The sequence below is a fragment of the Hyla sarda genome, chromosome 2, assembly GCF_029499605.1.
Source record: "Hyla sarda isolate aHylSar1 chromosome 2, aHylSar1.hap1, whole genome shotgun sequence".
NCBI classification, from domain to species: domain Eukaryota; kingdom Metazoa; phylum Chordata; class Amphibia; order Anura; family Hylidae; genus Hyla; species Hyla sarda.
The window spans coordinates 86223475-86246387 of NC_079190.1; the positions used below are offsets into that span (position 1 = coordinate 86223475).

Sequence of the window (22913 nt, forward strand, 5' to 3'; positions counted from 1 at the left end):
CGTCACACCCCTCCCATAGACATGAATGGAGGGGGCGTGGCGTGACGTCATGAACACAGAAGTTCCAAGCTTCCTTGTTCATAACGCTGCTGTGCCATCCCGGAGATCATGGCAAGACACCCCCCACCCCCCATCCCCATTTGCATAGGGGATAAGATGTCTAGGGATGGAGCACCCCTTTAATATAATTCTTAACTTTACCCAACTACCCTGTGCTTATCCTACAGCCACTATTGGTAAGATGACAGAACCTTGTAGTGTACCTGCTTATTGCATTATCTCATGTTCCTAATTCTTTTTATGTCAAAAGGTCACCAGCCATTGACAGTTCTATTTCTACGTCTTTTTAAAGATATTACGTGACATATGTAGATACCACACCTCAAGCATCACTGTATATCTCGATTTCATGGATGATATGTAAACAAACACTAAATAGCTTAAAATGTGGTGATTTAACTGTAATGCAAAGGGAATGAAGGGCAAACACACGCCAGACTCCACATGTCCTGGATGGTAGAACCCGGCCCTGTTATAGGATTTATGCTGAGGGACCATTTGATGTATGACGATAATTCTATCAAAAAATATAAATATATAGATTTTAAATGTTAAATGTTACTCAATAACAACATCAATCCCTGCTCCATTGTCAATTCAAAGCATATAGATTGGAAAACCACTAAACATGTGTTAATCGCTAGAAATTAACCGATAATTGGGTAAATGGCACCTGGACTAAAAAGCATTGCGAGTGCTATCTGGGGCCACTAATCCTGCATGTAGGGGCGCCCTACGTAACATGTATAATTGCTGCTCTTCCAGTGTCCAAAAACCCGGCTAATGAAACAATAGCATCAGCTGTGGCCTCTCCACATATTTCCTCACAACCCCCAGAGGACTGACCTCCTTTCACACTCTGGGGTCTCCTCTCTCCTTCGCTCTGTGTTTCCTATCTACTAATTGCTATTGATTAGTTTGAGCTGTTGCATTTCCTCATTCCTCATCCCCCTCCGATAGGGTTCGTGAATGCATTACTAATAGCAAATGCTAATGTGAGGTTAACCCTGTGGATTGTAGGGCTGTGGTTACTAGTGTATACATTTGCTAAAGTCTTTTATTTATTCGGTGGTAAAAGGGTTGTCTCATGAAGACAACCTGTTCATATGTCCTATTAGGGAATTTTCATGGACCCCCTCTATGACATAGACCACAGGGGCCATTGTGTAATAATACATATCTCCTGCAGGCCATAGCTTTCTCTGGATAAATAAGCTTTACCATGACTATGATGAGGCACAAGTAAAAAGTACTATGGCTTAGGGCGCTACTACACAGAACAGTATGTAATAGGGCCAATGATCAGCCAACGGCAGCTGATCTTGTAATATTGACCCATTAATAAATAATCTCCACATGTAATAGGGAATTTGCAGTCAACAACTAAGGGGAGCAAAGGGATACAGCGATTGTTTGTGTGGCCCTTACCACCCGATGCTCGAGCTGTGTAAAGATTCGGTAAAGGAGCACCACTCTACGAGATCGGGGCTCAGTACCAGTGCAGAGTCCAACCACAACATACGTTGCAGATACACTGCAGAAATCTGCCGGTAATCTGTCCTTGTGAACGGACCCTAAAGGGGAAATATCAAGGAAGGTGTTATACTTCCAACTGGATACACTTCTGCCTATGGCACATTTTCCGCTGCAGAAAATCTGCAGCGTATCTACAATGTGTGTTCCTATGCTAAAAGGGCCTTAAGGCTTAACGGGTACTCCACCCTTAAAGGGGTATTCCGGTGGAAAACTTTTTTTTTTTAAATCAACTGGTGCCAGAAAGTTAAACAGATTTGTAAATTACTTCTATTAAAAAATCTTAATCCTTCCAGTACTTATTATCTGCTGAATACTACAGAGGAAATTATTTTCTTTTTGGAACACAGTGCTCTCTGCTGACATCACAAGCACAGTGCTCTCTGCTGACATCTCTGTACATTTTAGAAACTGTCCAGAGCAGCATATGTTTTCTATGGGGATTTTCTCCTACTTTGGACAGTTCTTAAAATGGACAGAGAGGTCAGCAGAGAGTACTGTGGTCATGATGTCAGCAGAGAGCTCTGTGTTCCAAAAAAGAAAATAATTTCCTCTGTAGTATTCAGCATCTAAAAAATACTGGAAGGATTAAAAAAATTTTAATAGAAGTAATTTACAAATCTGTTTAACTTTCTGGCACCAGTTGATAAAAAAATAAAAAAAAGTTTTCCACAGGAGTACCCCTTTAAACAACTTCGGGGACATTTATCATCGTTGCTTTGGTAAGTGAGTTATGTAGGCTACCCGCCTGCTAGCTGTTGCAAGACTACAACTCCAAGCATGCCCTAACCCCAACCCCCCCCCCCTGCTTATTGCCAACACCTCCCTGCTTATTGTCCTCACCTGTAGTCCTGTAACGGCTAGCCGGCGGGTGGGAGATGTGGAGCGGGGTCTGCTGCGAGCGGCGGTGAGGCAAAGATAGGCAGCAGTGGGGGGGACTTGACACAAACAGAGCGGGGGACGTGATTTCATAATTCCCGCAGGAGCCGTGGTCTCAGTTCCCGGCGGGAAATATGAAATCCCGCTCTCCAAAGCAAGTATTGTAAGCCAGCTCCAGCTCCGACTTTTGTGCCACTGTTGCACTTGATAAATCCCTGACCACTGCAAAGTGAAAACTGAAATCTGCTATGGTAAGCTCTTTTGTAGATTTTTGCTTACAGCCAAAAGTCGCACAATAAATTGTTTAGGCGCAGATGCGACTTTTTGTGCGACTTTTGTAAGCAAAAAAAAGAGCTCTAAATACCTTGATAAATCTCCCCCCTTATCCCCTATCCAATTATGTTCAGAATGACGGCTTCAGACGGCCGTGGTCGTGATGTCATGCCAAGCCATGCCCCTATATTCATGTCTATGGGAGGGAACATAAATCTTCAGTATGTCGGGTTTCCAGCCCGGAGGTCGTGGAAGTCCCAGCGGCCGGCCTCCCTCTGCGATCAGACATATTATCCCCTATCCTTTGGATAGGGGACAAAATGTCTAGGGATGGAGTACTCCTTTAATTCTTACTAGCAGTTGTGCCTATGGCAGTGTTTCCCAACCAGGGTGTCATCAGCAGTTGCAAAACTACAACTCCCAGCATGTCCCAACCAGGGTGTCTCCAGTGGTTGCAAAACTATAACTCCCAGCATGCCCCAACCAGAGCATCTCGAGCTGTTGCAAAACTAACACTCCCAGCATGTCCCAACCAGGGTGTCTCCAGTGGTTGTAAAACTATAACTCCCAGCATGCCCCAACCAGGGCATCTCGAGCTGTTGCAAAACTACAACTCCAGGCATGTCCCAACCAGGGTGTCTCCAGTGGTTGTAAAACTATAACTCCCAGCATGCCCCAACCAGGGCATCTCGAGCTGTTGCAAAACTACAACTCCCAGCATGCCCGGACAGCCTTCGGCTGTCCGGGCATGATGAGAGTTGTAGTTTTGCAACAGCTGGGGCACCCTGGTTGGGAAACACTGGCTTAAGGCCAAATTCATGCTCACAAGTCTAACCACTTTTCACGTGAGCAGAAATGACATTACCTTAGATTACCATAGAACCCTAAAGTCTATTCAACAGTAATGCAGTTATATTTTAATGTCTATATTACAGCCACAGCAAGACTGCATGGTGATATTGGGGGAGATTTATCGAAACCTGTCCAGTGGAAAAGTTGCTGAGTTGCCCATAGCAACCAATCAGATCGCTTCTTTAATTTTTCAGAGGCCTTTTCAAAAATGAAAGTGAAAGTAGCAAGCTTATTGGTTGCTATGGGCAACTCAGCAACTTTTCCTTTGGACAGGTTTTGATAAATCTCCCCCATTGACTTCTGTTAGATGGTCCTAAAATCCAACTTAAAGCAGATCTGCATTTTTTTTTTTTTTACCTCCAATTAAAGCGCCATATAGTGAATAATGTTTAAGTGAACCCTAATATAAAATCTCTGGGGGATATTTATCAAAGCTGTCTATGTCCCCCATCAATAGAGACCAAACTACAGAGGGTTAGGCCGGTCTATTGTGCGCCTAATTTATCAAAAGTCGCACGGCTCTTGATAAATTCTGCGCACGGACTTCGGGATCTATGCTTTAGTCTATATTTAAACCTGCTCCAGCATGGTCTGACATTTCGGCGTACTTTCAGCCGATGCGACTTGTCGCTGAAAAGTCGCTTTTGATAAATTCAGCACTAATGCATTTTCCAATGCATTTCCGTCTAAAATAGACCAGAATGCATCATGTTCTAAAAAAAACTCTAGAGCAAAAGTCGCAAAAAAGTCGCACATATTTAGACTGCGACTTTCTGTGCGACAAATTTAGACAGGAAAAAACTGTCTAAATCCTTTGATAAATCTCCCCCACTGTCTTTGGTATTCCAACCAACAAGCAAAAGTATCCCATAGTATACCTGGAAGCCTATTTGCCAGTGTCACTGGTTATATAGTCGATCTGCTTACACTAACCCGATTATCTCATTTTGGTAATTGGAAGGTTACTGTCTTTGATAGCATTACATTAAACCAAGCTGGGGAGCCATAGGCTGAATGATCACAGGAGTCTCGAAATCCAGGACTCTCACTTAGTGGTAGCAGCAACTCCCAGAACCTAGTCAGATGCTGCTATCGTGGTGCATTATAAACTTATCCACTAAAAAGTCTGGCAGAAGATGAAGAATATCTTTATTATCGCTGACATTTTCCAGTTTTTTTGTCAAAGTCAAACGTCAATGCTAAATGTGAGGGAAGACATCACCTTCAGAGAGTACAGAATAGGCTACACTGACATCTCTACAACTCTCAAATAATTGACAAGATCCCAAAACATGAAATATCCTGTACAGGTAGCAATACTACATGAAGCAAGTCGAAAAGATGGGGCTGTGAGTAGTTATGGAGAACATGGCGGATTTTTGTCAGTTTTTTTCTGCACTGATTTATGTCCCTTTATAATTAAAGGACTATGGGGGGCATTTACTAAGATATGTATGATGTAGTTCATTTTTTAGTTCATTTTTTTTTTTACATGTTTTTTTTTTTTTTGCGTGACTCCGCCAAATTTATTGAATGGTCGCAGGGCATTTGATACATTTTGTGGAGGATATACATTTTCTGAAGTTTCACTCTTCACATACACCAATAAGCTACACTAAGTCTGGGCTGGTGTAGAATTGCGACTTTTTGATGGTTTTTGCTACTTTTTATGTGAAAGTCGCAGTTGATAAATTACTGACCACTGCACACGACTAACCCTTAACAGCTGGTCTGTACACTCTTTTTAAAAAAAGGTGTAAACCAAAAAGTTGCAAACAAAAAAAAAGGCTGAGGTGCCCAAATAGAGACAAATCTACACACAAAAACAGCTCTAAAGACAATGAGAAATCCCTCCATATATCCATATTATAATGTCATGCAAATCACTAGGATATGTTACCGAAATTGTTACCGAAATTTTCCACGGGTTGCCAGGAATTGCAGATAAAGTACAGTACTGCTATAGTGAAAAATACTGCTATGCAATACTGCTATGGTGAAAAATAGAGGTTCTTAGCTTACCATTTGGCCAAATAGTGTGTACAATCCCGCCACGATAGGGTGACCTCTTTGGGACAGGCCCTACACTATGAAGATGCCTCTCCTAGGCTAGCACTGAGCCTCAATATGTGGGCATGTAAGGTCTAGCACATCACTCACCTAGTGGAATGGGTGGGGTGCATGAACCAACATGGAGGCAGCCACTCCCCCCACATGTGTAAAATAAAAAAGGAATAATTGGTCAGCACATCCTAATTCACAGCTATTGTATGAAACAAATATATAGGTGCATGCTGCTACGGCTGAACAACAAATAAAAGCAAAAGGATAACAGCAGCATACTGCTAGCGCTAAGCTATATGTGAACAATGACACTTTTTGCTTTGCAATACTGCTATGGTGAAAAATTAAGGTTCTTAGTTTACCATTTGGCCAAATAGTGTGTACCATCCCACCACGATAAGGTGACCTCTTTGGGATGGACCCTCCACTATGAATATGCCTCCCCTAGGCTAGCACTGAGCCTCAATATGTGGGCATATAAGGTCTAGCACGTCCCTCACCTAGTGCAATGGGTGGAGTACACGAACCAACATGGAGGCAGCCATGGAAGTGTTACTCTTAGGCAACATGTAGAGAATAGTAAGTGAGGGGGTAGGGACAGAGGACAAGCTATGAGGATGGGATTTGAGGATGGCATATGAGGGTGGGATTTGTGGTCAGGATTGGAGGTTGGGATATTTGGTCGGAATATGAGGACGGGATATGAGGTTGGTATATGTGGTTGGATGTGAGGACAGGATATGAAGGTGGAATATGAGGATTGAATATGAGGTCTGGATATGAGGACACAATTTGAGGTTCGGATATGTGGTTGGGATATGAGGTCGGGATATGTGGTTAGGATATGAGGTCGGATATGCGGTCGGGATATGATATCGGGAAATGAGGACAGCATTTAAGGATGAGAGCTTCATTGTTGCTTTTTCTCTCCTACTGAGCAGCAGTCTTCTTACCTAAAATAAAACATAAAGCCTACCAGTTAAATACATTTCTTTTTCATGTTTTCCCCACACATAAAGTGTCTTTAAGATATTAGACTTGTTAGTAAATCACAGATATTTGGTGGCATAGTCATTGATGAGGTAATCAACCCAGATGTTTCCAAAGCCACGCTGACATTACACAGAGATGGCACTCCATGGTGATCTGAACCGAGAGGAAGCACATCCACACTGTACAAATTGTAGTAATTGTCATAATTAGAGAGTATATAACCCTCCCAATTTTGGGATATGCATATGTTACTGTTATTGGTAGTGTTTTATTTTTTATTTTTATCACTGACAGATGAAAATTCCTTCATAAGATAATGTACCCAAGATGTTTTATAGGTTTACCTAATGGACTATTAGCTATTTGATGATTGAATCTTACTTTTGCTGTCATTATTTTACTTCTCTTTTATACATATATATAATGTATAATAATGCTGTACAAATAGACGATGATCCAACACTTGCAAAACGAAGACAGCTTTATTGAAGATCACTGGGCACAGATAAAACCAACCATATCATCAGACGCGTTTCGAGCGCATGCGCTCGAAACGCGTCTGGTGATATGGTTGGTTTTATCTGTGCCCAGTGATCTTCAATAAAGCTGTCTTCATTTTGCAAGTGCTGGATCATCGTCTATTTGTTTTGTATTGGAGTGCCTTGCCGGGCACAGGATCCAAGCACGGCTAAGAGGTGGCGAGCTGGAAGTTTTTCGTTCATTGTTTGCATAATAATGCTGTACATTAATAACAAAAATAAATGACATTAAGTTTTATAGTGAAGACAGCCCTATTATCTGTTCATGTGAGACTGGAAGAGGTTGGATACATCATAACAAGAGCTGCTGTTTGTTAATGGCCCTCTGTTATGGCTGTAGATGGGGTCTCTACCTTGGAACACAGAGTATAGCTTTTCTTACTTCTTGTAGGTAGGGACGACATTCTTCTGTGTGGGTGGGGGAAGCAGGGCTTGCAGGATTTCTCTGTGAGTCCTTGCCCCTCCTGACACGTCTGTTTAAAAAAATATTTGTATTTCCCGTTAATTAACAATTCTGGAAAGCATTTTCTTATAAATCAGTTTTATGGCATTCTTCTGTTATTCTTATTAGAAATGTATGACCAAGAAGCCAACTAGGTATAGCCAGTTGGGGAGGGGATCTACCTATAATGTCTGATACTATCCAATCAGAGTTGACAGTGCCAGATACCTAGCCCCGCCCCCCCAACTAGTAACACCCAGTTGGCAATTTAATCATATATTTCTAGAAAGAATAGCAGAGGAACGGCACAGCACAGAGCTATAGGAAAAGATGTTCCAGAATTGTTATTTCTTGGGGAATACGAATATTTACTAAAGCAGGCAGGTCAGGGGAGGCCATAGATCCTCTTTGAACAACTCTTTTTGCCTAGGGCTCAGTGTTTCAGGCCTGATAGATCTACGATCTTCACCAAAGTATATGAAATTATTACTGACATCTCCAGGGGGGTTTAGTGCTAACTTTTGCTGTACTTTCAACGTACATATCGATTTCCTTGACAAGCTTACATCCACATCTTGTTTTTTTCTCCATCCATCATAAATCACGAGAAAAGGCTTCCAATATATATTATACAAAGGTTGCGACATATACTATAGTCGTATTTGTCATTTATAGGCTATTATGGCATCCATTTAACAGACACCTCATGAACATATCCTGATGTTTACATTAAAGAAAAGATGGCAGCCATACCGTGGTACTAATGTACAAACAAGGAGAGCGCTCCTAGTGTGCCTGATGTAGCTGGTTATCCAGCGAAACGCGTTGCATGCCGGGTAAATAAACCATTTTACCTTTGAAGTCTTGTGCGCTGCCTCTATCCTGGGCTGTTCCTTGGAGGGATCCGTCTAAGTGCTTCATACCGTGGCACTGTCACCCATAGGCAATAGGCATCCATTAAAGCAATCGTTATTTTATTGAATCTCTATATAAAAGATGTAGTTTACTAACTTGGGCACGTTTTCATGTTTTGCTTTATACAGATGTATACTGGCCTCTTGTAAGCTTATGTAATAATGTAATGTGTACAGGACCCAATCAGTCTTTGCTAGATGTGAACGTCACTCTAGGATTCCTCCCACTAGTCACTGCCACCAAAGTAGAAATTCCTCAATTGCCTAAACTGGACAGCAGACTTGCACTACGAACATGTTAGTTGATCCGTTTATCTAGCATAGACAATATGACTAGGTATGAGTTATTATTTTCTGCAGAATTTCCACAGGAAATGACATTAATAGTTGGATGTAGTAAATCATGATTCCATGCTTTTTATATTGTTTCCTATGGGAACACTCCTGCTGAGCGTAGGCTAAAATTGCTGTTTAATGTACCAACATCTATTTGTTGCATGTAGGTCTAAGAAACTGGCATATTTATAAGATCCTGGTAGATGATTGTTCTGGGTAAATCACGTGGGTGGAGGAAAAGATTTAGCTATATTCAATGTTAGTTTTACTCATTAAAGGGGTTATCCTGGGAACTAAGATGCTATTACCTTCATTGTTCCTGGCCCCTCCCTCATAGATGCATGCTGACACTGCCCGATAGCTTTCTCCCCACTTGACGGGGCAGACCGTGTCCCTGGGCTTGTACTAAGTTGTGACTGCAGTAGAAGGGCAAACCCATACCTGTGTGTGTTGGCTAATGGCTATATTATGTTTCTAGAGTTGCCGCAACATGATGCAGCCGCTGAACACTGCGCGCTGATGTGGTTTCGCCCCATGCAGCATTTGCAACTTGGTGCATGCGGTGCATGCCCCATTGACATGGCCCACTCCTTCAAGTGGGTAGAAAGTTACTGTATATTGGCATGAAGAGAAAGGACAGTTACAGTATATGTTTTCAGCTCCCAGAACAACCCCTTTAAATGTAATAGGGGGCAGCCATATTGAATCAAACTATGTTACTCTTGAAGAGTTTTTTCAGTGGTCTATCCTGAGGGTAGGCTGTCAATATCTATTCTCTGACTCCTGGCACACCTACAGATCAGCTCATTAAAGAGGTTATGGCATCCTCTTTACATCCTACCAAGCACAGCTCTGTACATTTGGTAGCAACTGTACCTGATTTTGCAGCTTGTTCCATTCCCTTCATAGCGATGGCAGGTACAGCCTCTACGGAATGTATAGAGAGATGACTGTTAGGAAGCAAAGAAGTCCCAGTGCTCACACAAGCGCAGTGGCAGCTTTACTTAACTAAATGGTGCGGTGCCAGTCAGACCCCACTTAGCTGATATGAATGGCCCAGCAGAAGGACAAGATAGGCCTATTCTCAGCATCCAGTAGTACAGTTGAGCTGTCATTTACTCCCTTGCTCTCTAATGATAATGAAATGACACTGCATATCTTTCCCATTCTACACAGTAATTAAAGTAAAGGGCAGAATACAAGAAATGACAGCTTATTGTGTGACAATGTGAATTTTCCTGTTTTTTTATGTGTAGTAACATAAAAAAATTAAGAAAACACATCTTTGGAAATGATATGTAATTTTCTGAATGTTCCCTTTAAATCCAGATATTTTTACTGTATATATAACTGTTTTTGACTGAACTTCTCCTTTTACTAAAGTTAATGGGAATCATAAGTGTAGGAATTTGCATTTCTAGCTCACAAGGTAAATCTGGATTACTGTATAAATGATCACACCCAGCCATATGGGTGTGTGACCTGTACTGTCTCCCAGGGCAAAACACTTTCATTATCATAAATAGGAGAATCCAATAACCTAATGTTTGCACTGCCAATCCTACACTTGGTTCCCGAGTCTGTGATAAGACAAGTGCACAGGATGCAGTTACAACACCAGGTTAGATTGGTATTTGGGCACTATGCCAATATGAAGTGCTCATAAGGACCGCTTACAAAGTCAGGTTTAAAAAATTGGCAGATTTCTTGTAAACAATTAATAGTGAGACAGGCTGTTATGTCCTGCTATCACTCCTCTAGGCCTATTGAAAACACACGGTGGTCCTGTAGATACTTACAGTAGGCTTTGCTCACTGGGCCGTCATTGTAAATGTTATAAGAAAACCCATGACAGCACTGCCTGATCTTATTGACTTACGGTGGGTAAAATAAGTCTTTAACACGTTTTCTCACTAAATATTGTTTATTTGAGACATTAGTATGTGCTAATCTTCTTCCAGGTCTTTTTGAAGTTTTCCACAAGAGGTCCTTGTTCTGGACAACTCTTCCGGTTATTCTTTTCACTCCTGTATTAGAAATCTTGTGAGGAGCACCTGGTTGAGGCAAATATATGGTGAAATTATTGTCTTTCCACTAGGGCTGGGCGGTATACTGGTTCATACCGAAAACCGAAATTTTTGTCCTGCACGATATTAATTTTTCCCCAACCGCAATACCGGTTTGGCCCCTCCCCCCCGGGAATGAATGAATTATCAGCCCAGCGCTGTCCCCACATCGGGGAACTAATCATATGGGACCCGCGAGCGATGTTCTGCTACACTCCCCCCCCCCCCAATTAATTATCAGCCCAGCGCTGCGCTGTACCCATCGAGGAACTAATCACATGTCACCCGCAAGCGCTGCCCTCCTCGTCCTCCTGTTTGTTGCAGCCGCTGGCGCTGACACTCTATAGCTGTATCCCTATGCCTGGGCTGCAAATGGTAAACAAAATAAACTTTAACTCACCTTCCCCGTCGGCCCGGACTTGCTTCCTAGGGAATGGAACGTCAGACAACCATCAGCTTATCACCGGCCGCAGCGATGTTACGCCTCGGCCGGTGATAGGCTGAGTGCACTGTCATGTAAGAAGCCGGCTTCTTACATGAGAGTGGGCTCAGCCTATCACCAGCCGAGGCGGAACGTCGCTGCGGTCGGTGATAGGCTGACGGCTCTCCGACGTTCACATCCCCAGGAAGAGCGTAAGGCCAAAGTAGGAACATGCCTTCAAGTTCATTTTTTTACCTTTTGCAGCCCGGGCATAGGGATACAGCTATAGAGTGTCAGCGCCGGCGGCCCGCAACAAACAGGAGGACAAGGAGGGCAGCGCTTGCGGGTGACGGGAGTAGTACCCCGATGGGGACAACGCAACGCTGGGCTAATAATTAATTTTTTTGGGGAGGAGGAATACCGTTATATACCGTGGAACCGCCATAAGTTACAAAAATACCGTGATACACATATTTGATCATACCGCCTAGCCCTACTTTCCACTTCCATATTATGGTCCTAACAGTGCTCAATGAAACAATCAGAAGCTTAGAATTGTGCCTGTAACCAATATCATTGTTATATTTTGCAACAATTATGTTGTGAAGGTCTTGAGACAGCTCTTTGCTTTTACCCATCATAAGATGTGACTTGTGTGCAACCTTGGCATTGAGACCTATTTGTAGGCCATCAGTTGGGACTGAACAAGCTGACATTAATTTGCACTGGCAAGGGGCTGGATAGCTTTCAGCTGTTGTCTTGGCTTCCCATGCCTTTTTGCATCTCTCTTTCTTCATGTACTTCAATACTTTCTTCCCTGTATCATTTCACATTATTACACATAACTTAATTTCTGAGCTTATTTCTTTGTGTTTCTTTGTATGTATGGATTACTTGTGTTGTCACCAATATCTGGTGTAATTTTCATGTCAATAGTGCCTTTGAAAATATATTTAGTAAGAAAATGGTAACAGAGTTCTGTTGTTATGTCTGCTGTTCTTGCACTATTCTTCCTGTCAAATGTGACAGAACTGTCAATGGACGCTCCAAGTGAAGCCTATGATGGCAGTGTGAACACAGCCTAATGAGCAGGCAACTTACATTGAAACAAACATGCATGCATAGTTGAGATAGCTGTCATTCAAATAAGTGTTTGTCTGGCTAAGGGTATATTCACACAGTGTGATTGTGCTACGTTTGCACCATGGCAAAGAACCATGCGTCAAAACCCAAACATATATTATTAGATCACAGAAAAGACAACCACTTTAATTATTTAATCCCAATACTATGGGCCTTTATACTCAATTGAATCTCTCCATACACATACACACCCTTTGTAGCCTCCACAACAGTCTCCACTCTTGCGCAAAGGCTTTCAACAAGATTTGAAAACAATGACTGAGACAATTCATGTCCATTCAGCCGCACAGCATTAGGGAGGTTAAGTACTAAGTGGTGTATGCCTCACCTGTCCTTACTGAAGAGGGCGTTACCAGTGTTCTTTCACCCGCGGATTGTGGCCACCAAGAAGCCTATTATTAATTCTACAAGTATTACTCTATAATGGACAGTCATTAGATTATGTCATTTTTGCCTATGTTGGACACTTTATAGTGGTATTATACTGCATTGTAGATGCTAGTGGCACTATTAAGCCTTTGCATGTACATAAGTGTTATGGGGTATACATATGTCTCTGTTTTTTGGACACCATACAGTGTTGTGTTGATAATTTGTATGATATGGTTATTTGGATACCATATGTATGGGTATTGTATGTTCATGCTTTCGGAAAATTACACATGGACAGCATTTCCGTAAATAATGACGAGCAGGTTTGCCCAGTGGCCACTCAGACTGGATCTCCGAGAAGAATTGCTGATCAGAGTTTTTAGAGGTTATTATTTCAGAAGACTAAAAGGTAGGCAGACAATGTAATAGAGTAGCAGGAAACACTAGCAGAATGCTTGGATGTATAGGGAGAGGTATAAGCAGTAGAGAGAGAAGTGCTCATGCCGCTGTACAGAGCACTGGTGAGACCTCACTTGGAGTATTGTGCGCAGTACTGGAGACTGTATCTCCAGAATGATATAGATCATTTGGAGAGCGTTCAGAGACGATACTAAACTAGTACATGGACTGCAGAATAAAACTTACCGGGAAAGTTTAAAGGACCTTAACATGTATAGCTTGGAAGAAAGAAGAGACAGTGGAGATATGATAGAAATTTTTAGGAGGTAAAAAAAAATAAAAACTACCACAAGAGGACATAGTTTTAAATTAAAGGGGCAAAGTAATACCAGGAAGTATTACTTTACTGAGAGAGTAGTGGATGCATGGAATAGCCTTCCTGCAGAAGTGGTCGCTGCAAATACAGTGAAGGAGTTTAAACATGCATGAGATATGCACAAGGCTATCCTTCATATAAGATAGGGAAAATAACTATTCATAGTATTCAGATTATTGAGCAGACTAGATGGGCCAAATGGTTCTTATCTGCCGACACATTCTATGTTTCTATGTTAATTCTGCGTGTAGATTCCTTAGTATGAACATACCCTAAATATATAAACAGGAGGAGTGACAGCCTTGCCCGCGTACGGTGTCCATTTTAGGACATCATCAGTCGTCAGCCATAACTCCATCCTCCGTCAGGTGAAATAGCGTCCCGCCTCCTCCCTCGGGCCACTCTCCGTCAGGCATCAGCCGCAACTCCCTCCTCCCTCATCCTAAAGTCTCTCATCCAAAACTCTGTCATCCCTCAGACGAAAAACTTTCCTGTCGTGTAGCAGAGCCGAGTCAGTTTCAGCTCTCTGCTATACGGGTTCTGCTGTACACGCTATTCAGTGTTGGCTCTGCTATACAGACTCTGTAGAACATGTAGTGTCTGTAGTATACACGTGCAAGTTTTACAGTTTCGACTCTGCTATACATGCTGTGCAGTGTCGGCTCTGCTATGCGGCAGGAAGTTACGTCTGAGGGAGAATCGTCTGAGGCATGACGGGGTTTTGGATGAGGGAGTTGTGGCTGACGGCGATTGGTCCGTGGGAGGAGGCGGGACGCCGTTTCACCTGACGGAGGACGGAGTTACAGTTGACGATGTCCTAAAATGGACACCGTACCCGAGAGTGCTTACAGTCTATGAATAGGGTTGAGACAAAAAGACAGAAAGTGCTGTATTGATACAATGAACCAGCCATGTTTTATAAAAAAGTGGGGGACCTAGTCACCAACTAATCTCTGAGGGGGAGATTTATCAAAACCTGTCCAGAGGAAAAGTTGCCCAGTTGCCCATACCAACCAATCAGATTGCTTCTTTTATTTTTCACAGGTCTCTTTATAACTGAAAGGAGCAATCTGATTGCACCATTCTTCCTCTGCACAGTTTTTGATAAATCTGCCTCTGAATGTCTATAGACAATAGGGAGACACTACCGCATGATAGTGGAGGGACATATAGATAGTAGGGAAGACCAGACGAAGAATGTCATACGCCTGCTTTAAAAGATAATAATAATTCTTTATCTATATAGCGCCCACAGATTCTGCAGCACTGTACACTGTTTATGCACATTTGTGTGTCTTTAGAGAAATATAAACTATTTTAAATTTGTTGGGATACACTGTCATACAACATCCAGTAGAGCTGGGTACCATTTATATATATATATATATATATATATATATATATATATATATATATTACACTCAAGAGCTGGTCCTGAAGGACCACTTCTTATGGGAATGGTGTTCCTGCTGTGGAAAAAGTGCAGGAACTCAGTTCCCACACGTTCCTCTAGGAATTGAGCCCTGTATAAATATATATATATATATATATATATATATATATATATATATATATATATATATATTGCTTTACATAGGGGTATGAAAATCTCCACAGGATATCGTATGTGTTATGTGAGTCTTTAGGTCAATGTTCTCTATATTGTGACTCTCAAAACTGTTAATAAACTTCAACTCCCATCATGCATAATAGGAATTGTGGTTTTGGAACAGCCATAGGTTGTGGAGCAGTGCAGGTAGGTTGGAGATGGTCTGCCCTCAGCATTTGGATTCTATTAGGCTCTAAAGCAGTGTGACTCCAGCTGTTGCAAAACTACATCTCCCAGCATGCTCCGACAGCCTTCGGCTGTCGGGGCATGCTGGGAGTTGTAGTTTTGCAATAGTTGTAGGCAACCTGGTTGGAAAATACTCCTGTAGAGTATGTGAAAGAGATGTGGCTGGGCCCATAGAGCATGCTGGGAGCTGTAGTCTTGCAGCAACTAGAGGCACCCTGGTTGGGAAACACTGCTGTAGAGTATGTGTAAGGGTACGTTCACACTGCGGAATCTCCGCTCGCTGAGATTCCATTCTGTCGGCCGCCACCAAAATACTTCGGCTGTAGGCTATGCAGTGCTCGCGGACTTCCGCGCAAAGAATGAATATGTTCCTTCTTTGCGCAGAACAATAATTCCACTGCTGAAATTCCTCAGGGTGGACAGGTCTTACGGAAGACCCATTCACACTGATGTTTCCGTTTACAGAGCGTAATTCTGATTGCAGAATGACGCTGGAATTATGCAGTGTAAACATACCCTAAGAGCTGGGGACCGACCCATAGAGCATACTGAGAGTTGTAGCTTTGCTGTAGTTGTAGGCACCCTAGTGTGGTGGCCCAGTACGGGAGGTGTTACCCCGTGCTCCTGCTGTCCTGTCAGGCAGCCTCCTTCAGTGTCCCCAAGGCCCCCTGCACTTGTTTCCCCACTGTAAATATGTTTTACCATGTAAAGTGTTATAAAATGTAATGCTGCTTTAAGAGTTATATCATGTGATATGTCATGTGATTGTTACCCAGGAGGTACCAGTGACCAGGTGATCCTAAGAGTGACCTATAGGCTCCCTGCTAGTCTCCCCCATATAAGCCCTGGGTTGAGCTTCTCTCTCTTTGATCTCTGCTCTTCTGCTGAGGTCCAATCCATTCGTGTCTAGTGTGTGTGTCCAGAATGTTGGAGGCCTCAAAGTCCAGTCCTGCAGCCGCCATCAATTCAAGTAAGATAAAGTCACAGCTTTATGAGTCAAGTCAGTCCCTGTCATCTGTCAAGTCAGTGTGGTCTGTATTCAATTGTCCAATCCTACTACAAGTCCCAGCAAGCCCTTAAGGTCTCTGCTTCACTGGTCACCTCTTTGGGCCCTGGCTGAACTGTATAGACTTTACCATCTGTCTACCCTCAGTAATGCTACCATTGTCCGTAACTTGGCGTCGGAGTCATTATTGTTCCCGTGCCTAGTCCAGGATCCAGCGGTATACCTACGGGTGGTTATAGGCTAAACCACGCCCTGGCGTCACTAATACAAGGGGTTAATGCCATCTGCCCCTAGGGTAACAACATCTGCCCTGCAACACAGACCCCGCCACCACACTAGCGGATGTGTGAAAACTGTGGCTGGACCCATAGAGCATGCTGGGAGTTGTAGTGTTGTAGGCGCCCTAGCACTGCTGTGGAGGATGTGTGAGAGCTGTGGACAGGCCCATAGAGCATGCTGGGAGTTGTAGTGTTGTAGGCGCCATAGCACTGTTGTGGGGAATGTGTGAGAGCTGTGGCTGGGCCCATAGAGCATGCTGGGAGTTGTAGTTCTGTAGTAGTTGTAGGCACCCTAGCACTGCTGTGTAGGATGTGTGAGAGTTGTGGCTGGGCCCATAGAGCATGCTGGGAGTTGTAGTTCTGCAGTAGTTGTAGGCGCCCTAGCATTGCTGTGGAGGATGTGTGAGAGCTGTGGCTGGGCCCACAGGGCATGCTGGGAGTTGTAGTGTTGCAGTAGTTGTAGGCGCCCTAGCACTGCTGTGGAGGATGTGTGAGAGCTGTGGACAGGCCCATAGAGCATGCTGGGAGTTCTAGTGTTGTAGGCGCCCTAGCACTGCTGTGGAGGATGTGTGAGAGCTGTGGCTGGGCCCATAGAGCATGCTGGGAGTTGTAGTAGTTGTAGGTGCCCTAGCACTGTTGTGGAGGATGTGTGAGAGCTGTGGCTGGGCCCATAGAGCATGCTGGGAGTTGTAGTTTTGTAGGTGCCCTAGCACTGTTGTGGAGGATGTGTGAGAGCTGTGGCTGGACCCATAGAGCATGCTGGGAGTTGTAGTAGTTGTAGGCGCCCTAGCAGTGCTGTGGAGGATGTGTGAGAGCTGTGGCTGGGCCCATAAAGCATGTTGGGAGTTGTAGGCGCCCTAGCAGTGCTGTGGAGGATGTGTGAGAGCTGTGGCTGGACCCATAGAGCATGCTGGGAGTTGTAGTGTTGTAGGCGCCCTAGCACTGTTGTGGCTGGGCCCATAGAGCATGCTGGGAGTTGTAGTAGTTGTAGGTGCCCTAGCACTGTTGTGGAGGATGTGTGAGAGCTGTGGCTGGGCCCATAGAGCATGCTGGGAGTTGTAGTGTTGTAGGCGTCCTAGCACTGTTGTGGTTGGGCCCATAGAGCATGCTGGGAGTTGTAGTGTTGTAGGCGCCCTAGCACTGTTGTGGCTGGGCCCATAGAGCATGCTGGGAGTTGTAGTGTTGTAGGCGTCCTAGCACTGTTGTGGCTGGGCCCATAAAGCATGCTGGGAGTTGTAGTGTTGTAGGCGCCCTAGCACTGTTGTGGAGGATGTGTGAGAGCTGTGGCTGGGCCCATAGAGCATGCTGGGAGTTGTAGTGTTGTAGGCGCCCTAGCACTGTTGTGGCTGGGCCCATAGAGCATGCTGGGAGTTGTAGTGTTGTAGGCGTCCTAGCACTGTTGTGGCTGGGCCCATAGAGCATGCTGGGAGTTGTAGTAGTTGTAGGTGCCCTAGCACTGTTGTGGAGGATGTGTGAGAGCTGTGGCTGGGCCCATAGAGCATGCTGGGAGTTGTAGTGTTGTAGGCGTCCTAGCACTGTTGTGGCTGGGCCCATAGAGCATGCTGGGAGTTGTAGTGTTGTAGGCGTCCTAGCACTGTTGTGGCTGGGCCCATAGAGCATGCTGGGAGTTGTAGTGTTGTAGGTGTCCTAGCACTGTTGTGGCTGGGCCCATAAAGCATGCTGGGAGTTGTAGTGTTGTAGGCGTCCTAGCACTGTTGTGGTTGGGCCCATAGAGCATGCTGGGAGTTGTAGTGTTGTAGGCGCCCTAGCACTGTTGTGGTTGGGCCCATAGAGCATGCTGGGAGTTGTAGTAGTTGTAGGCGTCCTAGCACTGTTGTGGCTGGGCCCATAGAGAATGACATGTAGAGGCCTCTGAGGTGTCTGGCCGGGAGCTCTCCATAGTGCTCCCCATTGTTGTGCTTTGTGTGTTAGTGGAGCAGCCCAGGCAGGCAGAGCAGGCGGCGGGGAGGGCTGTGGACTGTGTCCCTGGCTCGGCTCCTGATCTGCTGATTAACTCGTCAAGTATGCCAGGAATCCTGCCCGGGAACAATGCGCCTCCTCGCTGCAGGACAGCCCCACGTGTAGGGGGCGAGGAGAAGGATGGGTGGGGGCCGCCTCCTCCCCTTACTACGATGCCCCCTGTGCCCACACATAGCTGCCCCCGCACACTGTAGCCGAGCCCCCCTATTAGCCGAGGCTGAGTAGTCACCAGCAGCACAGCGCCCCGGTGCCCCCAGCTCCCCTGGCACCTCACCCGCCGCTGGGCCCGCCCGCCCGCGCACTGTGGGCAGGACTACAGGCGGCCCCGGCCCTGCCCTTCTCTTTTTTGTTAATGAAAGTTCCAGGAACATTGTATTCCTGCCCTTCCAGTGGATCCAATAGCGACAAGAGCCGCGGCCTGACCTTTTACTACGAGGCCACTGACGTGTGGGGCAGGACGGGGCCGCGGGCAAGACTGGCACCGGAGATACACTCGGCACCTGAGCGGGCACTCAACTCTCTGCACCATGATTTTCTCCAGCGTACCCATGAGGATACCCAGCGGGAAACTGGTAGGCACACCTGGGAGCTCCGGCAGCCTTTTGTGGTCATAGATGGTACGGGGGACGGGGTGACCGAGCAGATGTGGGTGAGGGCTGATAGATCGGGTTACACTGACCCCTGGAGATGGAAAAATCCAGCGAGAGTAGCCATGTGCCCACACACTGCTGGCATGGTAACTGCGGGCACTGCTAGACGAGCTTTGTGACCAGCCTGGCATCATCACTGCAGGAATCTATCAATCATCTGTCATATGACTCTATCATCTATCTGTCATCTATCTATTTATCTATCTATTATTATCTATCTGTCTATTTATCTCATATCTATCGCTATCTGTCTTTCTATCTCATATCTATCTCATATTTATCTATCTATTATCTATCAATCTTATATCTATCTATCTCATATCTATTATCTATCTATCTATTTATCTATCTATATCTTATATCTATCTATCTGTTTATCTTTCTATATCTTATATCTATCATCTATTTATTTATCTATATCTTATATCTATTATCTATCTATCATCTATCTATTTATTTATCTATCTATATCTGATATCTATTATATATCTATCCATCTATTCATTCTATTTGTCTATCTATCTAACTCATATCTATCTATTCATCCATCCATCAAATCTCATATTTATCTCTCTTATATCTATTATATATCTATCCATCTCTTCATTCATCCATCTATCTTTGATTTATCTAATATAGATCTATCTCTTTTATCTATATCTATATATATATATATATATATATATATATATATATCTATTATCTTATATCTATGATCTATCTATCTAACTAACTAACATATTCATCTATTTATAATATTATTATCTCTATATAAAATGTGTTTGATTCTACATTCTAAGCCAGTGGTTCTCAACCTGGGGTACAAATATCCCCAGGGGTACTTAGCAGTTCTCCAGGAGGTACTTGAAAAAAAATCAGTAATGGCAGCCACTGGTTACTGGTCTGGACCACTTTGAAAGAAATGGTAGACTGACGTCACTGCACCGAGGAGCGGAGCAGGAGGACAGCAAAGGAGAAGCGCGGGCACTGGGCTGCTGTGGGCAGTAACTACCATCAGCTTTGTTGCTCCACTTTGTTGCTATGAGCCATAACAATAGGTCCCCAGACCAGAGGAGCAGTGGAGCACCAAAGCAGGACAGTATGGTGGCCTACAACTATATATGGGGGCCTACAGCTATATTTGGGGGCACAGAGGGGACCTAACAACTTTATGGGGACACAAAGCGGGTACTATTACTGTATGTGATGATAAACATGGGGAGTTTGTAAATAGGTGGGTATTGTGCTGCTCTCTTGTATAGGAGAAATCTTAATGGCGGTCTAGGCCAGATAGAGAAGAAAAGAAAAGTAAACAACTCCAGTTAGAGAAGACATCACCTGTAAATCAGGGGAGATAGGGAGAGGAACAGGGGGCCTGTTATAGAGGAAAATAAAGCATATGAATTATACTATACAGTGATCCCTCAACATACGATGGTAATTTGTTCCAAATGAACCATTGTTACTTGAATCCATTGTATGTTGAGGGATCCGTTCAATAATAATATACAAGGTTATACTCACGTGTCCCTGCCGCTCCGGACCATCACCGCTGCCCTGGATCGTCGCTCTCCATCGCCATCATCACGTCACTGCGCATACCGCTCCTATAAGATGACGGGATGGTGTTCACAGTGACGGGATGATGACGAAGGAGAGCAACGGCTATACAGTGGAGCATGAAGAGAACAGTCCGGAACATCTGGGACAGGTGAGTGACACTCACCGGAGCACACGGGGCACATTAAACGGCTATCTGGTGGCAGCTGAAGCAGTCTGCGCTGCCGGATAGCCGTTTATGTGATGGCCCCGACATACAAAAGCATCGTCTGTTGATGCTGCCTACAAGACACCATGGTCTCTGAGAGGCCATCGTATGTTAAAATGATCGTATGTCGGGCCCTCGTAGGTCGGGGGATCACTGTAATCATTACAAAATGGGGGTACAATTTTTTGGGAATGGGCTGTCAAGGGGTACTCGGGCAAAAAAGGTTGAGAACCACTGTTCTAAGCAGAAATATTGATATTATTTGTTATTTATTATGCAGTATATTTATATTATAAATAAGATAATACAACTAGTAGCAAGTCAGGATATTTGTCCTAATCCATTGACTGTGACCTCTTGAAGTCTTTTGAACATTTCCTCCATTTATCTTATATAATTCTCTTCTTTGTCCTGGATTCTAATTGTATAATTGGGACATTTATCTAATGAGTCGTGAATAATTCACCTCTCCTGCCCGGACCTTCTAGTAATGGCCGCTGTGCTCTGTGATTTTATGTATTTCTCTGTGCAGTCCAATCTAGTATCTATCACTGCCCCCTGTTTGCCATGTGCCACTGGTGTGATAGCTTATGTGGCAGAGGGGCATTTGGCCCCACATGAGGCATCAGTGCCTGCGGATTGAGTCCTACCTCGCCGCCCCCCTATAGCTACATCTCTGCTGTTACAGTTTTGTTCATACAAAGTTGTCTGTATTCTAATGATATACCATAGTATAAATGAGATTGTATTGATGTTTATCGGAGACCAATGTGACATATAAGGACATGGTGTGAAGTGGTTCTCCCTAGCCTGATGCTCCTCACATCAGATGTCAGGGCATGCTTGGGGTTGTAGGTGGGGACTACTCTGGCTTTAACACTCTCAATAAGCCATGGCAAAAATTTGGATGTTTTACGGCTAGTTATCTACGGAGATTGCAGGCCTTGATGTGGACTTCTTTATGGTATTTAGATCTACTTTATGGATATACTCGAGTATAAGCCTAGTTTTTCAGTACGATTTTTCGTGCTGAAAATGCCCCCCTTGGCTTATACTCGAGTGAACTCTCGGCCAGTCAATAGCTTCCTCATCATCCAGACCCTCCTTTAGTTTTCTACTCACCTCCCCTCGGTGGGAAGGAAGGGGGGGGGGGGCTGGTCCGGGCCATCTATGCTGCAGGGCCCATTGGTGGGGAGGGTTAGTTGTTCCGAGCTATCCATTTTCACCGGGAGGCCCTCTTCTCCGCTCTGGGCCGGCCCCGGCTTAGTGACGTTGCCTTGACGACGACGCACAGGGACGTCCATGCACAGCAGATGTCCCTGCGCATGAAAGTCCCTGTGCGTCGTCGTCAAGGCAACATCACTAGTCCGGGGCCGGCCCGGAGCGGAGAAGAGGGCCTCCCGGGGAAAATGGACTGCCCGGAATGACTAACCCTCCCCACCGGACGGTCCCTGCAGCATAGATGGCCCAGACCAGCTCACCCTTCCTTCCGACCGAGGGGAGGTGAGTGGAAAACTAAAGGAGGGTCTGGATGATGATGAAGGCCACAGTGGTCTTCAACCTGCGGACCTCCAGATGTTTCAAAACTACAACTCCCAGCATGCCCGAACTGCTGATGGCTGTCCGGGCATGCTGGGAGTTGTAGTTTTGCAACATCTGGAGGTCCGCAGGTTGAAGACCACTGATTAAGGGATTGACAGGGGGGTGATGATGAAGGGGGGGGGGGATGATGACGAGGGGGCTGATGACGGGGTGACGATGACATGGGGGTGAA

The 22913-nt window shown here is 44.6% G+C and overlaps 1 protein-coding gene across 6 annotated transcripts in view; it reads left to right on the plus strand.

Annotated features, from left to right (window-relative positions):
- Positions 1 to 22913, plus strand: part of RBMS2 (RNA binding motif single stranded interacting protein 2) — a 167939-nt gene that overhangs the window by 71267 nt on the left and 73759 nt on the right. For 2 of the 6 annotated variants that reach the window (XM_056562402.1, XM_056562403.1), the window contains exon 1: positions 18804 to 19293. The exons of 3 other annotated variants lie outside the window; for them this stretch is intronic. In XM_056562402.1, the coding sequence (XP_056418377.1) occupies positions 19249 to 19293 (45 nt within the window). In that variant the 5' untranslated portion in view covers positions 18804 to 19248. Of the gene's footprint in view, positions 1 to 18803; positions 19294 to 22502; positions 22643 to 22913 lie in introns of those variants that run through there. One more of the 6 variants, XM_056562406.1, reaches the window with a different exon arrangement.